The sequence below is a fragment of the Dermochelys coriacea genome, chromosome 1, assembly GCF_009764565.3.
Source record: "Dermochelys coriacea isolate rDerCor1 chromosome 1, rDerCor1.pri.v4, whole genome shotgun sequence".
Taxonomy (NCBI): Eukaryota; Metazoa; Chordata; order Testudines; family Dermochelyidae; genus Dermochelys; species Dermochelys coriacea.
In genome coordinates this window covers 307,722,392-307,743,273 of record NC_050068.2, presented here as the reverse complement: position 1 = coordinate 307,743,273, position 20,882 = coordinate 307,722,392, and the positions used below count along the sequence as shown (strand labels likewise).

At 44.3% G+C, this 20,882-nt stretch overlaps 2 protein-coding genes across 32 annotated transcripts in view; both read left to right on the top strand.

Annotated features, from left to right (window-relative positions):
* Positions 1-941: 941 nt before the first annotated feature.
* LOC119854023 (ankyrin repeat domain-containing protein 26-like) overlaps positions 942-20,882 on the top strand; it is a 187,900-nt gene continuing 167,959 nt past the window's right edge. For 4 of the 31 annotated variants that reach the window (XM_043495548.1, XM_043495545.1, XM_043495540.1 and 1 more), the window contains exons 1-3: positions 1,010-1,733; positions 6,839-6,953; positions 7,192-7,365. In XM_043495548.1, coding sequence (XP_043351483.1) covers positions 1,528-1,733; positions 6,839-6,953; positions 7,192-7,365 — 495 coding nt within the window. In that variant the 5' untranslated portion in view covers positions 1,010-1,527. Of the gene's footprint in view, positions 1,734-6,838; positions 6,954-7,191; positions 7,366-20,882 lie in introns of all 31 variants that reach the window. The other 27 variants (XM_043495554.1, XM_038397879.2, XM_038397917.2 and 24 more) reach the window with 16 other exon arrangements.
* Positions 13,255-14,966, top strand: LOC122456402 (trihelix transcription factor GTL2-like). The gene is made up of 2 exons (XM_043495619.1): positions 13,255-13,891; positions 14,395-14,966. The coding sequence occupies exons 1-2, from the start codon at positions 13,457-13,459 to the stop codon at positions 14,515-14,517; spliced, it is 558 nt and encodes a 185-aa protein (XP_043351554.1). The 5' UTR covers positions 13,255-13,456; the 3' UTR covers positions 14,518-14,966.

The following is a 20,882-nucleotide window of genomic DNA, read 5'->3' as shown; positions in this document are numbered from 1 at the left end:
TCGCAAAAAGAAAAGGAGTAAGGAGTACTTGTGGCACCTTAGAGACTAACAAATTTATTAGAGCATAAGCTTTCGTGAGCTACAGCTCACTTCATCGGATGCATTTGGTGGAAAAAACAGAGGAGAGATTTATATACACACACACAGAGAACATGAAACAATGGGTTTATCATACACACTGTAAGGAGAGTGCAGTTGTCAAATAATGTATATGGGCCGTCCAAGAATGACTTGGAAAACTTTTGGGGCAGTGAGGTGGCTAGATCTGCAGGCTGGCACCCTAATTATTTATTTTTAAAGCAATGGAATAAGTAAGTGATTATTTTTGATATTATAGTAGCGTCTAGTAGGCCAAAGCAAAATGTAGGTTATACTAACTGTGTATTTGTACAGAAGAGACAATCCTTGCCACAAAGAGCTTACAATTTAAATTTACAAGAGACAGAAGGTGGGAGGGGCATGATTATCCTCATTTTACAGGTGGGGAATTGAGGCACAGAGATTAAGTAACTTGCCCAAGGCCAGAAAAGAAGGCTGTGGGAGGGCTGGAAATTGAATTTAAGTCTCTGGCATCCTGATACCGTGCTTTAACTGAAAGAACATACTAAGCAAAGCAGGCAAGTAGACAGCTAAATGTATGTAAATGAGGTCTTACGTGGTTTTAACTGGTAGTGTACATAGGGAGAACTCATTTGAAATTACAGTAGATGCAGATAGCCTGTAACAAAGTAACCCCATATAGAAAACGCCTGGGGCCACTGTGAATAGGTCGATAATCGTGTGTGATCAAGTAGCCGTAGCCAGGGGTGAATGGTAGAGTAGGTTGTACAATGGCGAAAAACACGGAGATGAAACCTAACAGAAAGCATTAGGGACAGCTCCATATAAATCAGCTGACCGCGTGCAGGAGAACGGCGGAGGGATACCGGGGCATCGAAGACCTATCGGCGGAAGGGGAAGGGGAAGGGGGCGGGGGCATGAGGCGCCGCCGAGCGAGGAGGGCGGAGGTGACAGCGACGGGACCTGCTGCTGGCGTCCGGCCTTGGCCCGCCTCAGGCTGCTGGGCGGAGATCGGGGCGGACCGCAATGAGAACAAGTAGGCGGGGCCGAGTCTTTCGCGTTTGCGCCTCGAGCCGCCCCTACCGGCGGCCGCTGTGTCCTGCGCGTGCGCGGTCGGGATTGGGACGCCGTTGCCGTGGCTGCTGCCGTTTCTGAGTGACGGACGGAGCCCCAGCCCCGAGGGGTCCCCCCGCCCCACCGTGAGGGGTCGCGGCCCTTCAGCCGCCGCCGTTCTCAGCCAGGCGCTCCCGGGGAGCCCCGCAGTGAGCGCCCGGGCCCGGAGCCGCCTGAGCGCGCAGCTCATCCGGGCTTGGCCGCGGCGGCGGCGGCGGCGGCGGGCGGAAAATTCCTGACCCTGCGGGGCCCGGACGCCCCTGGGGCCGGGGCCTGTGATGGGCGGCGGGAATCCCCGCCGTCCTGCCCCCTGCCGCCGCGACCCCTGAGCTGGCCGAGCCGGCTCGCCAGAGGATGAAGAAGATCTTCGGCTTCGGGAAGAAGAAGAAGGGGCAGTCGCCATCTAGCCGCGTCTCGCTGCCCGGTGTCCCCGGCGGCGGCTACGAGCTGCGGGAGAAGGAGCTGGGCAAGCTGCACCGGGCGGCCGCCGGCGGGGACCTGGGCAGGCTCCAGCAGCTGCTGAAGAAAAACGACATCAACCAGCTGGATAAAGAGAACAGGTAACGGGGGCGGGCGGGGCGGGGCGCAGCGCTGTGGCCCTCCCTATCTCAGCCACGGCCGGGCAGCGCGACTCGGAGCAGCCCCTTCCCCTCCCTGTTGCCAGGGATCGCCAAGCGGGGCCAAAGACCCTCCTTCCCTGGCTCCCGAGGAGCAGCACTTGCAAAGGCACCAAAGTGTTACCGTTGTGTCCTTAAAAAGAAAAGGAGGACTTGTGGCACCTTAGCGACTAACAAATTTATTTGAGCATAAGCTTTCGTGAGCTACAGCTCACTTCATCGGATGCATTTGGTGGAAAAAACAGAGGGGAGATGACACAAGTACTCCTTTTCTTTTTGCGAATACGGCTGCTACTCTGAAACCTGTTGTTTTATTGTAAACCAAATCGTCAGCTGCTCCTGACCAGTGGGTCTCCACCTGCGGGCAGCTTGTGGCCCAATCAGCACACGGCGGTGGCCCACGTGACATCCTCCAGGATGCCACAGGTAGTATATATACAGTGTGTGGATGTGGCCCACAAAACCGATAGAGAGCTGCGTATGGGGTCCACAGTGGTAAACAGGTTGAGAACCGCTGTACCCTAATGATGCTGTAGCCTTCCTGTGCAGTATGGGCATGGGTCAGTTGCAATTTAAATTACTGTAAATGGTGGATTTTCTCTCTCTCTTTAATTTTTGAAGTCTTTAAACCATGAGTTAAGGACTTCAGTAACTCAGCCAGAGGTGAGGGGGTTGATTATAGGAGTTGGTGGGTGAGGTCCTGTGACTGAAAAGGAGATCAGACATTAGGTGATCACGGTGGTCCCTTCTGACCTTAAAATTTATGAGTCTTATGGCTAGGGTGACCACATGTCCCACTTTTAAAGGGACAGTCCCATATTTAAGCTGTCCTGCAAGTGTCCTGACTTTTTCTTGAAAACGGGCAAATTGCCTGTATTTTCTGTCCTCCCCCGCCCCCATCATTACTGGCGGTTCGTGCTGCTGGCTCAGTCTCTACTTGCCAACCACCCGCCCACCAGCAGTGTGTGGGGTCCAGTGGCTGATGATGGGGGGTGGGTGTGCGAAGCTGGTGGCGGGACAAAGCTGCAGTGTAAGGCTGATCGCTCCCCCTGCTGGTCCATCAGCATAGCCCCCACTGGGTGCCGGCTCTTGGCCAGCCGGGCCCCAACCCCCGTCCTGTTTCCATCCAGCACTGGCTGCGAGCTGCAGTGGCTGGTGCATGAGGGCAGGAGGCAGGCAGCAGCCAGTTAAGTGTAGCCGAAGCATCTGCTCCTTATGTGCTCCCCCTCTTGCTGTCCTCTCCTTGCTTTGCCCCTTCAGCCCCCCAACCCTGCTGCTCCTTCATATCTCTCTCCATCCTCCTACCCCCTGGTTGGTGTGCTTGGCTCACCAGGCTCCTGGCCAGCAGGCTCCTTCCCCCACTGCCTCTGGCTGGGCTGGCACCCCAGGAAAGCCCAAGACCTTCTGGCCCGGGGTGCTGGCCAGGAAGAGGCAAGCACAGCGCTAGCACAGGGAAGCCTCTCCGCCTCTCAGCTAAGTTCTAAGCTCCCCCGCCGCCACTCCAGAGATTTCCAGGCTGTTTTCACCCTGACCCTGCAGGCTCCACAGCAGACCCTTGGGCAGGGTGTATCCTCTTCACACACCCCCCCCACCCAGGGTCCTGCTGCCAGGGAGCACAGGGATGCTCTGTCCCCTGGGCACCCTCCCCTGCTGAGCCACCTCTCTGGCCAGGTTTGCTGAAGCCCCTATAGTGAGGTTCCCTGGGCCCTAGTGCACAATGCATCCTCAGGGCTTAATCCCTTCCTGCCCACGCCATAGCCAGGGGATAGGAGGCGATTGTGTTGTGTTGGTAGCCAACAGAAGCCTGGAAAAGTTAGCTGTCTTTTAACACTGTGCAGTCAGGAAGGAACAAGCTGCTTCCAGACACAAGGGTGGGGAGGAAGAGGAAGAGATGAGCTCTGTAAAGACACAGGCCGGGTCATCCGTTCCCCGTCCCTTGCATCTGTCCCTCACAGTGCTGGAAGGCTGCTGCTGGCCACATTCTGATGTGAACCCTGGCAAAAATCTGGGCGGGGGGTGGTATGTGACCCTGTATGCTGCCTTCCTGTGTTGCCTCAGGAAGAGGTGGGTCTTGGCGAGCCAAGCCAAGCATGGAGAGTGCTGGGCAGGGAAGGTTGGGTCAGGGCAGTCGGTCACCTCCCCATGTGAGAGAGGTGTATGGGAATGTGTGTATGTCACCTCTCCCTGTGTGAACCCTAAAGCCTTAAAGATAAGAAGGTAAATAAAAATAATCCAACTACTCAGTATTTCTTTGTAAAACGGGCTCAGCCAACTTGATGCTAATTTGAACGTTAGTTCTAATTGATTACCATTGAACTTGTTTGAATATGAATAATTTTACTAGGTGTTCCGTATTCAGCATAGGGAAATATGGTCACCCTACTTATGGCAAAGCTATTTTCCACCTTGAAACAGAAGTTGGGGAGCCAGAATAGCTCTGTAATATACCTTAAATGTTACCAAATGTAGATATACTTTTAGATGGTTTCATGCTTTTGAAAACTGCCAGTTGCTTGCAGAGCATTACAAAGCATTTTAGCTCCTGTGGCGAGCAAGCATATTTGTACCCCGTAGATGTGACCTGTGGGGGGCATGTAGAGTCACATCCACCCCCCCCCAATTTCTGCCTTCTCTTTAGCACAGAGGTTTTCAAACTGTGGGGTATACTTCCATTGAGGGGTGCACCCGATAGTTTGAAAACTGTCGACTCCCTGCCAGGAGCCAGGGTGTAATGTCAAAAACCACTACTGACAGATTTTGCTACAAGAAGCAGTTACTGACACCTCCAAATGGTTTTTTCCTGCCATGTCATAATTTGTTACTTCTCTCCTTTGAAATTCTCTGGCCCAGTGTTAGCAAATTCTGACAGATGGGGTCACCTGTCACAGTTTGCTACTTTTCAACTTTTCCATCCTCTGGTCCAGGAGTAGCAAATTGTGACAGCGCATCAACCATGCATCACGATTTGCTAACCTGGGCTCTGGTTAGCAGCTGGGCCCAATCTTGCAAGTGGGTGGGGGCTGATGCTAGTGGGCCCAATCCTGCACGCCACTCCATTTTTGCACCCTTGCTGGCTCTGCACCATGGGTGGCTGCCCTGCTCACCCCGCCATAGCTACGGCCATGGTTGTTTGGTGCAAATTATTTTAAGACTGTTCTTTACCTTTTGCACCCATTCAAACTCCTGTCCCAACCTCCATTGGATGCTTATTTCTCTCCTCTGCCTTGGAAGAACTTTGAATGGAAGGAAAATTGTAAGGCTGCTTGTTGGTGCTAACATCTCCAGTAATCAGGAAGGTAGCTTTCTTATAGTATCCTGGCAAGCGCAGTTAATGGAGCCATGAGGCACATTTGGCACCTTAGAGACTAACAAATTTATTAGAGCATAAGCTTTCGTGAGCTATAGCTCACTTCATCGGATGCTGTAGCTCACGAAAGCTTATGCTCTAATAAATTTGTTAGTCTCTAAGGTGCCACAAGTACTGGTTTTCTTTTTGCGAATACAGACTAACACGGCTGCTACTCTGAAACCTGTCATGAGGCACATTGTCTGCCTTTAGTTTTTGGAGTAGAAGTACCATTGATAATCCATTGAACTAGGTATATTAAGACTTAAAAGATGCAGAAAGTTGAAGTGATTGGCTTGTTTAGTACTAAAAGAAAATAATCTACAATGTTTCAAATGCAAAAGATTCGAGGCGCATATGTGCAGTGTAGACAAAAGGAGAATTACAGGCTGAAATAAATATATTTTATTTATTGACACACTGCAAAGTTGACTGGGTTTTCTGTTTGGTGAAATTGTTGTAAGATAATGAAAATAACTATACTCTCTAAGATGGTAATTAGCCAATTGTGGTTTATGTTTTGGAACAAGTGATCAACTGATACTGGAATTTTTGGATTCACACAGCAATTCATATGAGAGGTAATGCTTTTGAATGATATTTCTTGCAATTAGGAACAGAAAAGAAGTTTAAATTTTGCAGCCACTAACTTTCAAGCAGGAAGTACAAATTGCAAAAATGATTCTGTTGTCCCATCATGAGAAAATCTATGCTCAGTATTTCAAGCATCACGTGAGGCCTTCAGCTATGCTATTCTCATTAGAATCAATGAGAGTTGAGGCTGGGGATAAAATGTTTTACAGTATTCTGAACGTAGGGGGGTTTATGTAATATTTTGATTTTTATAAACGAATAAATTTAGTTACACACCCTTGAATATTCATACTACATATTTAGTTTTGGCCTTCTTTTCAAGAAAAATGTTTTGTTTTGTTACATGGGTCAATATTATGAAAATTACTTTGCCAGTTAGGCCCTAATCCTGCAAGAAGCTCTGCCTTAGAGAGGACTCTTCTTGTAGCAGGATTCAATGTTAGGACTATTAGAGTTGAGATTGGCACAGAGACAGGGCACTTTTTTTGTGTGTTTTGCTTTGTTTTTTAGTGATTTTAAAAAATTAAAGCTGATGATTTCCTTATCTTATTCTGCCAATCAGAAGTTTTATAAACCCACTCTAGTGAGCATAGGCTTACATTTGCTGCAGTAGCTAGAAAATGTAATATATATTTTATCTTTACAAAATTCAGAACTGTCTTGACATTTTGGTACAAAAGCCGATATCCTAACACTTTGGACAGTTTTGGCATTTTAATTATAAAGAAAAATTGCAGGTTTGGTTGTTATAGACTAAGATTCCAATCCTGCAATCTGTTCTGCATTGGCAGAACTCTATATTGCACTGGGGTCCCATTGAAGCAACCTATTTAGGCACGAGAGTCCACCTGTATGGTCCGGTTGCAGGATCAGCATCTAATAAGTATTCTTTCAAGGATATTTTAAATAATTATTATTAGTTTCAGATTCTTAGTTTTGTAATGTTTTAAAGGACAGAAATGTTTTCCATTGATAATATGGTTTTATTTAAAGCTTATTTTTACAAAATCTAAAATTTGTGCCAAATTTAAATTGACATTATTCCTGTAACGTAAACATCAAACTTTATTTGGCTGTCTGTTAATCTGATGCATCGTCTTATTTTTAGGACACCTTTGCATCTTGCCTGTGCTAATGGACATTTAGATGTTGTTACTTACTTAGTGGACAACAAGTGCAAACTAAATCTGTGTGACAATGATAACAGATCCCCGTTGATGAAGGTATGCACAGTATTTAATGCAGTTATGTAAGATGTACTAATATTATTTTTCCACTTAACTACAAATTCTATATTATGGAATGTATAAAGTTACGTTACTGTCAGTGGGTATGTAATATAGTATATAAACAAAATGTTAATGCGTTTTTTATTTATTAATTTCATTAAGGTATGGCCATTCTAACAAGATGGAATTTAACTTGAAGAATTTATTCTCCTTTTTTCTGTTATATTCACAGGCAGTACAATGCCAGCAGGAAAAATGTGCAACTATGCTGCTAGAACATGGTGCAGACCCTAATCCTGTGGATGTTAACAGCAACACTGCCCTTCACCTGGCTGCCCAGACTGCTAATATATCTCTAGCAGTACTATTGCTTGAGTACAATGCCCATATTGAAGCACAGAATAAGGTAACTACTTATTTTTAGAAAAAGAGAACAAGAAAAATTGTAACAGGTTTCAGAGTAGCAGCCGTGTTAGTCTGTATTCGCAAAAAGAAAAGGAGTACTTGTGGCACCTTAGCGACTAACAAATTTATTTGAGCATAAGCTTTCGTGAGCTACAGCTCACTTCATTGGATGCATTCGGTGGAAAATACAGTGGGGAGATTTATATACACACACAGAGAACATGAAACAATGGGTTTTATCATACACCCTGTAATGAGAGTGATCACTTAAGATGAGCTATTACCAGCGGGAAGGATGAAAACCTTTTGTGGTGATAATCAAGGTGGGCCATTTCCAGCAGTTAACAAGAACGTCTGAGGAACAGTGGGGAATGGGGTGGGGGGAGAAATAACATGGGGAAATAGTTTTACTTTATGTAATGACCCATCCATTCCCAGTCTCTATTCAAGCCTAAGTTAATTGTATCCAGTTTGCAAATTAATTCCAATTCAGCAGTTTCTTGTTGGAATGTACGTTGGTCAAACTGGACAATCTCTACGTAAAAGAATAAATGGACACAAATCAGACATCAAGAATTATAACATTCAAAAACTAGACGGAGAACACTTCAGTCTCTCCGGTCACACGATTACAGACCTGAGAGTGGCCATCCTTCAACAAAAAAACTTCAAAAACATATTCCAACGAGAGACTGCTGAATTGGAATTAATGAAGTGAGCTGTAGCTCACGAAAGCTTATGCTCAAATAAATTTGTTAGTCTCTAAGGTGCCACAAGTATTCCTTTTTCTTTTTTCTTTTCTTTTCTTTTAAGAAAAATTGTAGATTTCAACTTCTAGTTTAATGTGTGTTTTCTAAAAAAGAATAACGCTCATTTTTGTCTTAAAACAGTATTTTTAAATTTCCTTTTAAAATCATCTGTTTTAATCAGAATCTTGGTATATAAATCATCATTGGTAAAGTAGCACTTCTGGGGTGGGTGTGGCTAGCCAAATGTTTCCCCCAGGCCTCATGTGGAGCCAGGAATTTGGGGACATGGCCTCAGCAGTCTCTGTGATCCCTCCCAGGAGTACTGTGTGGCCTGGAGCCCCACACATAATTTTCCTGTGGCCGGTGAAGAGGCTGAAGTTGGTTCCTTATTCCTGGTTACATTTTCCAGGTTTCTTATTTGTGTTATCAGCTCCTTATGTGGCTCCCAGTTCTTTATTCCAAGGCCAAAATTACTGAGAAATATATCAATATAAGATACAAATTTTAAAAATATCATCAAATTAATGAGATTTTGATAAAAAATTCCTATTTACTTAATTGTTTATTAATTAATCAAGGAGCTAGGATCTGAGTGGCTGTACATGATGAAATAAGTTTCAGGTTACCCCAAGTGATACATCTCTCTGACTGTCAGACAGTTCTGAAGGGTTTGAGACATGCCACTTGCTGGCCTGAAACTTTATTCCTGTGCAATTTGCTGCTAAATTCGTGCTTCCACCCCGCTTCCATATTGTACAGAGGACTTGAATAAGGAACTAGGTTTTGACAGTCAGTATCTGACAAAATGCGTTTTGGTCGCCCCAAGTGAAACATCCCTCTGATTGTCAGACTGTTTTTGAAGGATCTGTGACATGCCACTCCCCAACCTGAAGCTTTTATTCTTTTGCAATATGCTACTTAATATCCCACCCCATCCCACTTCCATATTGTAAATGGTTTTTGAATAAGGAGCTGGATTTTAACTGGCAGTATGAGATAAAATAAGTCTCTGGTCACCCAAATGATGTGTCTGTAAGTGTTATGCACTTCTGAAGTAACAGGGGCATGCCATTCACTGACATGAATCGTAGTTCATTAGAAGTATGCTGCTACATGTTGCATTCCCACCCTGTTTCCAGATTGTAAATAAATTTTGAATAAGGAGCTGGGTTTTGACTGGCTGTCTATGGCAGAATATATATTGAGTCATCAAAATGACATGTTCCAGAGATTGTTACTTTGTTAGGAAGAGATAAGGATATGTCACTTTTAGAGGTGAACCTTTATTTCTGGTTTTGACAAGTATATTATCCCAATTTTTATTTTGTGTTTTCTTTCTTAGTTAACATGTAATATGCACCTGAAAAACAACAAAAAGCAATATTCAATCAATTGGTTGCAAATCCAGCTGTAATGTTTTCACAGAAATTATATGATAGTTACAAGTGAAAGTGCTGGTAGGAACTTGGGTTTATTGTGAGACAAATTTAAAAATAGGAAAAATGGCTAAATTTATTTAAATTTGTTTAATTTTAGAGTTGTTTTTGATCTTTACACAACAAAACTAATATGAAAACCCTGCATAGACACAGTTGGCTCCCAAATAATCGTGTTTATTAACTATATGCCTAGATTAATGCTTCTGCTGTCTTGAGTAGTTTCTAAAATATAGAAAACAGTGAACACCACTAGAATGCTCACAAACTACTTCAAGGAATACTACTTTATTGCTGAATACTACAGTTAGTTGAACCAGCTAGTGTCATTAGTGTTGCTGTAAGACTCAGGCAGCAGCCATGTGACTTGGAACTCTTCACTAGAATTTGAAGAACTGTACCTCGAATATCTCTACCCTTTCCCTTTTAATTTTAAAATTCTGTCAGAGAAATGCCAGCCCTAAGGAAGTTTGTGGGAACATACAAAATTATTCTTAGTGTTGTATGTTATCCCAACAACCTGTGATAACACCTTTGTTTAATGAACTTTACTGTTTACACAAATAATGTTGATGACTTCTGTTGAATTAATCAATATTTGAAATATTATTTTAAATATTAATGCTCTATGCAAGTTACCTTGTATAGTTCTACAGAGAGGGCAGATGAAGGTTTTTTTTCTGGACGAGAGGCATTTTATTTTTGTCTAAATAATCAGCGATTGGTATTTGAAAAGATGTAGGTCGCTACTTTGAGATATAGCCTCCAAAATGCATTGTGTTTTCTTTCAGCTTACTTGCTATCATACTCAGAAATCTCTGAAGAAAATAGGCAAAAGTTAAATTTTTAAATCTTTCTTGTGATCAGACTTATCTGCAAGTGTAATTAGTAAGATGCATGTTTCACCATTAATGAAATGACCTGCTCAATTAATGTAATCCATTGCACTTGTTCACTTCAATTCTGAAATTGTGAAATAAGTAAATAATTTGCTATATATTATAATACATATTTTAATTGAGCAATTGGTGCTGCTGTTAGTGCTGATCAGTAGTGGCACCTGTACTTCAGCATTCTTAAGGATTTGTGTGATAAGACGCTGATTTACACAGATGGGACGTTTCTGCATGAATTTCTGCATAATTTGGTGCTGTCTGCCCTCCATAAGGAAGGTCTTATGGTCTGTAATCCTGACACAGCCAACTACTACACCAAACATCCACATGGAGTGGGAAACTCTGAAAAAAGATGTATGCAGAAGGTTTAGTAACAGGATTTGATAGATTGAGACATTTTTAGATCAGACGGGACCATTAGATCATCCAGTCTGACCTCTTGTACATCTCCATAAAATTTTATTCAGTTGCTTTTGTATTCAGCGCTGTACCAATTTGTGTTTGACTAAAATATATCTTCTAGAATGACATCCACTCTTGATTTGCAGATATCAAGAGATGGAGAATTCATTACTTCTGTTGATAGTTTGTTCCAATGGTTGATCATCCTCTCTATTAAAAATGTTTGCCTAATTTCTAATTTGAATTTGTCTAGCTTTAGCTTCTAGCCAGTATTTCTTATTCTGCCTTTGTCTTTAGTACCCAGTTTTTTGTACACATGAAGGACTTGCATATCATAATTAATTCATGTCTTAGTCTCGTTTTTGATAAGCTAAACAGATGGAGCTCTTTGACTCTCACTGTAAGGCATTTTCTCCAGCCCTTGAAACGTTTTTGAGGCTCTCTTCTGTGCCCTGTCCAGTATTTCAACATTCTTCTTAAAATGGGGACACAAGAACTGAATGCAATATTATTCTAGTATCAATCTCACCAATGCCATAAACAGTGGTAAAAATCACCTCCCTACTCCTTACTCAGTACTTCTATTTGTATGTACGGGGATGACATTAGCCCATTTTTCCACAAAATCACAGTGGGAGCTCATGTTTGGTTGTTTGTCTACATCATTAATGACTTGGATAATGAAGTGTAGAATACATTTATAACATTTGTGGATGACACCACCCTGGGAGGGATTGCAAGCTTTTGGTGACAGAGTTAGAATTCAAGATGACCTTGACAAACTGGAAAATTGGTCTGAAATCAACAAGATGAAATTCAGTAAAGACAAGTCAAAAGTACTACACTTACGAAGTGTCATGGAGTCACCAGTTCAATGCTCTGGAACTACTCCATACGAAGCCAGTCAGGACTTTGGGGAGCATGTCTCCTCTCTCTGAGCATACTGTCTCCAGGGCAAGAAGTGTACGCAGCTTTGACCTTCCTGGGTCTGACCTCAGAACATTCAGCATCCCCTTCCACACAGTGTGCTTCCCGCAGTGAGTCCATCCGAGCGGGGCTCCTGGGGAAGCCAGAGGGCTCTTCATCCCAACTCTGCAGTCAGATGTGACTCTCAGCCAGCCGGTAAAACAGAAGGTTTATTAGTCAACAGGAACACATTGTAGGCCAGAACTTGTTTGCACAGAAATCAGTGACTTTCAGCCAAGGCCATCTTGGGGGTGGGGGTGGGGAAAGGAGTCCAGAGCCAGGGGTCTGGCCCTCCCCCTGCGCTCCAAGCCAGCTGAGACTGACTCACTTCCAGCTGCCTGGCCTCTACCCTTCCCATTTCTCCTCCTTCTGCCTTTGTCTCGCTCCCCGGGCCAAGAATCACCTGGTCGCATCCCCCTCCTGGGTCTCAGGTTACAAAGGGGGGGCTATGCCCCACCTAGACATTGGTGCAATATACAGGGAAACTGAGGCGCACACAGCATTCATGCAAATCAGTAAGACTCACATAGGCTCACATACAACATAAGAAGGGAAACTCCCCACTTCATCACAGGAAGAAAAGATCAAATGGGGAATAACTGGGTAGGTGACACTACTACAGAAAAGGATGTGCAGGTTAGAGCAGATCACAAATTCAATATGAGCCAATAGTGTCATGCAGTGGCGAAAAAGGCAAACGTAATTCTGGGCTTCATTAACAGGCGTGTTGTAGGTAAGATATGGGAGGTAATAGTTCAGCTCTACTCGGCACCGGTGAGGCCTCAGATGGAGTGGTGTGGCCAGTTCTGGGCATCACACTTTCAAAAAGATGTGTAGAAATTGGAGAGAGTCCAGAGGAGAGGTACAAAAATGATAAAAAGTTTAAAAAACCTAATCTCTGAGGAAAGGTTTAAAAACACTGGGTTTGTTTAGTCCTTGAGAAAAGAAGACTGGGGAGGGACCTGAAAAGTCTTCAAATATGTTAAGGACTGTAATAAAGAGTATGGTGATCAATTGTTCTCCATGTCCACTTATGGTAGGACAAGATATAATGCTTAATCTATGGCAGGGGAGATTCAGGTAAGATATTAAGGAAAACTTTCTAAATATAAGGATAGCTAAGCACTAGAATATGTTATCAAGGGAGGTTGTGGAATCCCCATCATTGGAAGTTTGTAAGAGTGAGTTAGGCCTGGTCTACTGTACGTGGTTATTTCGGAATTAGCCAAGTTAATTCAAAATAAAACTGATTCCGTCAACACGACCAAACCGGTTTTTTCTATTTAAAGGGCTCTTTAATCCGATTTCTGTACTCCACCTCGGCAAGTGGAGTAGCGCTAAAATCGAGATCGCAGTTCCAGATTACAGGTACTGTGGACGTTATTGGCCTCCAGGAGCTATCTCAGAATGTTCCCTTGTGACCGCTCCGGACAACACACTCAATTCCGATGCACTAGCTAGGTAGGCAGAAAAGCCCCAGGAACTTATATTTCATTTTCTGTTTGGTCACCATCAGCACAGGTGACCATCAGCACAGTCCACCATCACAAGAGACCACGCAGTCCCAGATTCGCAGACAAGCTCCAGCATGTTCTGAACAGGAGGTACTGGATCTCATCGCATGTTGGGGAGACAAATCTATTATGGCAGAACTGTGTTCCAAAAAAAGAAATGCAAATACATATGCTAAAGTCTCCAGGGCCATGATGGAAAGAGGCTACTGCAGGGACACAGAGCAGTGTCGTACAAAAATCAAGGAGCTCAGGCAAGTGTACCAAAAAGCCAGGAAGGCGAATGGGCGCTCTGGGTCACAGCCCCATACATGCCGCTTCTACCATGAGTTGCATGCAGTTATGGGAGGTGACGGTACCACTACCCCACCACTGTCTGTGGACACCTGCAAGGGGGGAGTTGAATGGAGCTTGGAGGATGAAGAGGAGGAGGAGGACAGTGCACAGGCGGCAAGTGGGGAATCCGTTTTCCATCCTAGCCAGGAACTAGCCTTAACGCTGGAGCCAACAGCCTCCCCCACTCCCAAAGCAGGCTCCCAGACCATGACCCTGGAGAAGGCACTTCTGGTGAGTGAGAGCCTGATCGGAGCCATGCGGTGGGGGGTGGGGGGAAACGCAGCTGTGCTGGGCTGTTAGTGTTTAGTTTAAAGGGCTCATCCCTGCTCAGAGCCTCATTGGAGCCACGGGGTGGGGGAGCGTTGTATGAAGTGATCATCCCAGAGAGCCCACATGTCCTCCTTTTATATGGCAAACCCACCAGGCATTGCCTGCTCTGGGAAAGGGGGCCCGGCAGTTTGAAAGCATTGAAATGAATGCGGAAGAAGCAGAATGCTGCGTTCCCCTAGGGCTTGCCATGGCTGTCTATAAGCTGAATTCGGCTGCCCGGCCGCATGTGATGGCTTACTCACACCAACGTGGCAGGCACTTCAGTATAAGATGCAAAATGCGACATTGTAGGGAAAGAACATGTGCTGTGTACTATGAATTGCCTGTTTCACTGAAAAAGAGTGTCTCCTTTGTTCTCTAAAATGTATCTTAAAATATTACTCTCCTTTTTTCTCCTCCCACAGGTGCAAATGTTTCAATGCGGCCCCTATCTACTCCGTCCCAGAGGCTGTTCCAGATTAGAAGGTGGGGAAAAAAAGAACTTGGGACAACATATTTGCCAAGCTTATACAGTCCTCCTGCACTGATAGGGCCCAGCTGAATATGTGGAGGCAAACAATTGACCTACTTTACGGAGTCCCGTAAAGTGTTAAATGAACACGAAGAGAGGAGGGACGCGTGCGTTGAGAGCAGGCAGGATGCTATGGTCAAGCTCATGAGGGAGCAAACTGACATGCTCCGCTGTATGGTGGATCTAATGCGGGAAAGGCAGCAGGACCACAGACTGCCGCTGCAGGCCCTGTATAACCGCCTTCCCTCCTCCCCAAGTTCCATAGCCTCACTCAGATGCCTATGAACACGGGAGCAGGGGGAGAGGCTATGGGGATCCACACGCTCAACCCCAAAGGATTTCACAAGCAGCAGAAAGCTGTCATATCTGAAATTTTGATTTGGCTTCTGGATTTGTCCTTCCCTCCTCCTCCACCTCCCTAATCCAATCCCCCCTTCTCCCTGGTCTACCTTCTGATTTCTTTCAATGTGTTGTGCAACAAATTAATAAAGAATGGCTTTTAAACAATTGTGACTTTATTTCCTTTCATTCTCGTGTGTGTGTGTGTGTGTGTGTGTGTGTGTATGTATATATATGTATGTATAAAAAATATGGGGGTGGGTAACTTCAAGAGAAACAAACACAACTGTCATGCTGTACCCTGGCCAGTCATGAAACTGTCTTTCAAAGCTTCTCTGATGCGCAGCGTGCCCTGCTGCGTTCTTCTAATTGCCCTGTTGTCTGGTTGTGTGAAATTAGTTGCCAGGCGAGTTGTCTCAACCTCCCACCCCATATAAACGTATCCCACCACATAAACGTTTCCCCCTTACTCTCACAGATATTGTGGGGCACACAACAAACAGCAATTACAATTGGAATATTGGTTGTGCTGAGATCTAACCGAATCAGTAAACTGCGCCAGCGTGCTTTCAAATATCCACAAGCACATACTACCACCATTCTACACTTGCTCAGTGTATAGTTGAAATGCTCCTTACTACTGTCCAGGGTGCCTGTGTAGGCTTCATGAGCCATGGCATTAAGGGGTAGGCTGGGTCCTTGAGGATACCTATAGGCATTTCAACATCCTCAACTGTAATTTTCTGGTCTGGGAAGTTAGTCCCTTCCTGCAGCTGTTCAAACAGATCAGAGTTTCTGAAGATGCGAGCGTCATATACCCTTCCCGGCCGTCCCACGTTGATGTTGGTGAAACGTCCCTTGTGATCCACCAGTGCTTCCAGCACCATTAAAAAGTACCACTTGCGGTTTACATACTGGTCGCCCCGCTGTTCTGGGGCCAAGATAGGGATATGTGTTCTGTCTATTGCCCCGCCGCAGTTAGGGAACCCCTGCGCATTAAAGCCATCCACAATGGTCTGCACATTTCCCAAAGTCACTACCCTTGAGAGCAGCTGGTCAATGATTGCTTTGGCTATTGGCAGCACAGCAGCCCCGCAGTAGATTTGCCCACTCCAAACTGATTCCCGACTGACAGGTAGCTGTTTGGTGTTGCAAGCTTCCACAGGGCTATGGCTACTTGCTTCTCAACTGTGATGGCTGCTCGCATTTTGGTGTCTTTGCGCTTCAGGGCAGGGGACAGCAAGTCACAAAGTTTCATGAAGTGGCCCTACGCATATGAAAGTTTCGCAGCCACTGTGAATCATTCCATACCTGCAACACTATGCTGTCCCACCAGTCTGTGCTTGTTTCCCAGGCCCAAAATCAGCGTTCCACGGCATGAACCTGGCCCAACGCCACCACAATCTCCCAATTGCCACATGCCGTGCTTCTAGGAACATCTGCGTCCATGTCCTCATCAGTATAGTAATAGCGCTGTCATTACTTCCTCGCCCGGTTTTGCAGGTACTGCACATACTGCTGGATAATGTGCGAGGTATTTACAATGGTCAAAACTGCAGTGGAGATCTGAGTGGGCTCCATGCTTGCCACACTATGGCACCTGCACGGGTAATCCTGGAAAAAGGGCATGAAATTTAGGAGAGCAGAGTGGCAGCAGAAGAGGTGCTGTTCGGTTCACGATAGCTGAAAAAAGGCAGGAAATGGTTGCCTTCTGTAGCTTTCACAGAGGCGGGAGCCCAGGACAGACAACATGGAGAAGCTCGGTAGTGTGGCAAGAGTGAGAGAGCAGAGGTGGGGGCGGAAGCTGTGCTGCTCAGTTCACGATGGCCGAGCAGAGTTGGCAGCAGAAGCGGTCGATGAGGAAGAGAAAGAGTAGATACTTATAGAGATGACATAGAAAGATGAGAGGAAATGCGAGGTGGAGTCATAGTACCAGGAGAGAAGTGATGCGCCCTACTATACCATCTGCTGAAAGCAGTATGCCAAAAAGGCACAAAACAATTGTCTGCCGTAGCTTTCACGGAGAGAGGAGTGACTGATGACACACACCCAGAAACACCCGCGAGAATGTTTTTGTCCCATCATGTACTGGGAGCTTAACCCAGAATTCCAATGGGCGGCAGGGACTGCAGGAACTGTGAGATAGCTACCCACAGTGCACCGCTCCGACATTCAATGCTAGCCTCGTTACTGTGGACGCTCTCCGCCGAATTCATGCACTTTAGTGGGGACACACAAGACTGAATGTATAAAATCGCTTCCAAAAATTCAAGTAGAGTAATTTTGAAATAATTTTGTACTGTAGATGTACCCTTAGAAAAGCACATCAGGGATGGTTTAGATATACTTGGTCCTGTGCCGGGGACTGGACTAGATGACCTCTTAAGATCCCTTCAGGCTGTACATTTCTCTGATTCTGTGACCATTAAATCGTTTTCAGAATCATTGCTTTCCGGGATTTAGTCCCCCATTCGGTAAGTTGTCTGAATTCTTTGTTTTTAGATGTATTAAAATGTATTTTGTTTGAATCCAGATTGCTTTGTAGGACTGCTCTGTCCTCATCACTATTTACCTCTCTGCCAATCTTTGTCATCCACAAATTTTATCAGCAGTGTCTTTATATTTACTTATCGTTGGTGAAAATGTTGAGTAGCATTGGGCATAGTCTACATCCTTGCAGAACCCCACTAAAAACATCCATATTTATTGATGACTTTCCACTGACAACTATGGTTTGAGACCTGTCAATTAATCATTTCTTAATCCATTTAATATCTGCTTAATTGATATGTTATAGCTCTAATTCTTTAATCAGAATGTTGTGTGGAAATAAGTCAAAGTATATTATATTCTCTTCCATAGAGGTCCTTATACTTCACTCATCACTAGCATCTTCTAGTAGTGCATTAAGCAATGTGACTACACGTCTGTCATATGGTGTTTGATTTCTCACCTCCCCAGGGATAGCAGCAGAGTGTCTTGTTTTGGCAGTTTTTTAAGTTTTGTTTTTTATTAAACATACCTGTTGCTATGTGTTTATGTTAGAGAAGGCAAGATCAAAGAAATGAGCCTTGCAATTTGAGCAGAAAGTGGTGAGGTTTGTGATGGTTCTTAGTTCCTGGGGGAATTCATTCCACAGTGTGGGACTAGCCCCACCGAGAGTTCTGTCTGCTACACAGACAAGCTCTACCCTTATTGTAGAGAGTTCCATTGTGCTTGAGGATCAGAATTGTTGAGCAATGTCTTTGTTTTGGAATGATGGAAATGTTTTAGATATCCTTGGTCTAGGCCACTGAGCTCCCTGAAAATAAGGCTGACATCTAAAACTCGATTTGAAATTCTATGGGAAGCCAGCGTAAAGAGTAGAGGAGAGCTGTGATGTCTTCATGATAGCCTTTGTTGCCGAGGAGGTGCGCTCTAGCATTCTGTACTAGATGGAATTTTCAAAATGCTGAAGTCTTTGTGCCCCAGTATATCTCGTTGTTATAGTCCAGCTGAGGAGTGACAAAGGTATGAATAACTGAGGCCAAATCGTTGTCTGCTAGGATGGGATGGAATCTCCTAGCCATGTGGAGAGCGCAGAAAGCATTACTCAAAGCTGCTGCTATGTGAGAGCTTAGCATCAGCGAGGAATCCAGGAGTATTCCTAAACTAGGAATCTAATAGACTAACTGTGGATATGCATCTTCAGCCAAAGGAGACTGAACTGTGGCTGCAAACCCTTTGTCTTGATCAATCACACTTATAATGTCATCATAGAATGAAATTTGACAAGATTTATTTTCCATAAAACATGTTGATTGGAATTAATTATATTCCTGTTCTTTAATTCCTTAGTAACTGAATCCCATATAAGCATTTCCTTTATTTTTTTTTTTTTGGTTGGGGATTGATGTCAGGCTTACTGGCTTATAGTTACCCACTGTCTGAATATTGGCACAGCATTAGTACTCTCCCAGTCTTCTGGAATTTTCCTGGGACATAGATCTCCTGAGTGAACTCTTTTAGGACTCTTGGGTGCAAGTTATTAGTGCCTGCTGGTGGACTGGAAAGCAGTTCATCAGCCTCATGTGATACAAATACATCATCCTGCTTCTTTTCAAATATAGAACAGAAATATTTATTGAACGCTTTCTGTCTCATTATTAACAATTTTACCATCTCCATCTAGTAGTATGTCTTTTACTCCTGGGGGAATTCTGCACCAAATAATTAAAAATTCTGTGCACAATGTTTTAAAATTCTGCATATTTTTTGTCAAAATGATGGAATGTAATCAAGCTGGTTTCAATTATTTTAGCAATTTATTTAAACTACAATACAATGGATGGAGAATGGGAGTGGGGAGCACTGGAAGAAATCACCAAACCCCCCATCCCCGTGTATTAGTAATGTAGCTAGTATTCACCCTTCTTGTTATTAGTCAACAAATATATGCAGCCATATGCTCAGTGTTAAATCATAGGCAACTGAAGAGAAAGTGAGGGCTGGGGACTCAAACTCACAAGTTATACTGGCTACTGACCACCATGAAAAAGGTCAGTAGCAAACAATTCATCAGTTTTTCAGTCCAAAAATTTATACTAGTTCTAATCACAAAAGCACCATAAGCATGTATAGGGCCATACTGTCCTTTACAATAAGGCTCCTTTATACCACTCTGGCAATGTAAAGGAGCCTTAAAATTTTTACACCTGTTTTATACTCCTGGGGGAATTCACTAAGAACAATGGGAACAATTCCCTAAGCAGATAGGCTGCTACATTCTGCTCTGCCTGAGAGAACAGAGACTGCCCCATGCCTACCTCTTTAGAAACACCCCAAAGCCCTGCCTTTCCACACCGAGAGTGCTGCAAAGCAAGCAAGAAGGACAGTGTGTGTCTCTCTCTGGTATGCATGACTGCCCAGCTCTCCTGCTCCCCCCCCCCCCCCGCAGCACCAGGGAACAGGGTAAAGAAGTAATACCATGCTAGGAAAGCTTTGCTGTTACACTATATTGACAAAGGGCTGCTAGTGTGGATGTACATTATACCAGCAAAGTTGTGCTTCTTTTCCCCCCTTGAGCGAAATAAGATGTACTGGCAAAAGCACAGTTCTGCTGGTATAACTGTGTCTACACTTGAAGCTTTTGCCTGCAAAGTTACTTAAGTCTGGGATCACACCGCTAACTGATGTAGCTGTGCTGCTGAAAGTTTGCAGTATACACATGGCCTAACAACTGAGACCTCTACTTTTGTGGTCCTTCCACAGAGCCATATCCTTGTGGGCACATGGCCCCAGCAGCCCCCCCCCCTCTTTCAGCAGCTAAAAGGTGCTGTCTTTACAACCTCAGGAACTTTGATGATATCAGCAGTTCCAGACTGTAATCTGCTTTATGAGGGTGGGAGATTGACTGTCTGGTGAGGGTGATGTTAGAGTGGAGAGGGTGTAATTTATGCACTGTTGTTAGTAGCCCTTTTTGCCATTCTGAATTGCAGAGTTATCAAAGTATATGCTGCATATTAATCAAAGAACCTTTTCCTCCGCTGGTATGTGAATGCTGCAAGGACCTATCCCTAGCCCTGGACAGTAGTAGAGGGGATGGGAGAGCTCTTAAGCCTCAGTGCCGAAGGCATTCCAGAGGAAATAGGGCTTTATGTACATTGTCTAAAGGAGTTGTGGGGATAGTTTGTTAGTTCCTTTTCTTGAAAGGAAACAAGTATGTTTGGTGTAGAGGCAGTTGCAGATCATTTTTCCATGTTCTAGCTAGACCAACAAATAGTATAAACATAATAAGCAAGTCCAGGTCACTTTTATGGGGATAGACGTGGGAAATGTTAAATGGGCGCGAGGTGTTATGATTTGGTAGAAAAAATTTAAATGATCATTTTTTAAAATAAAATCAAAAACAAAAAAAAGTTAAATTATATGGAAGTATCAATCTGGGGTCTTGTTAATTTTTATACTGCTATACAGTAATAGTTATTCCCCCCACCCCATTGTTCATTACTGGCTGTGTCTTGTTTTATTCTAGGTTGTAATTTTCAGAAGCATGGATTATGT

What these genes read in the sequence shown, in the direction of transcription:
- LOC122456402 (XM_043495619.1), top strand. Translation starts at nt 13,457, where the DNA reads ATGGCAGAACTGTGTTCCAAAAAAAGAAATGCAAATACATATGCTAAA. An exon ending in CCCTGGAGAAGGCACTTCTG is followed by an intron (nt 13,892 to 14,394) that starts GTGAGTGAGAGC and finishes CTCCTCCCACAG; the next exon opens with GTGCAAATGTTTCAATGCGG.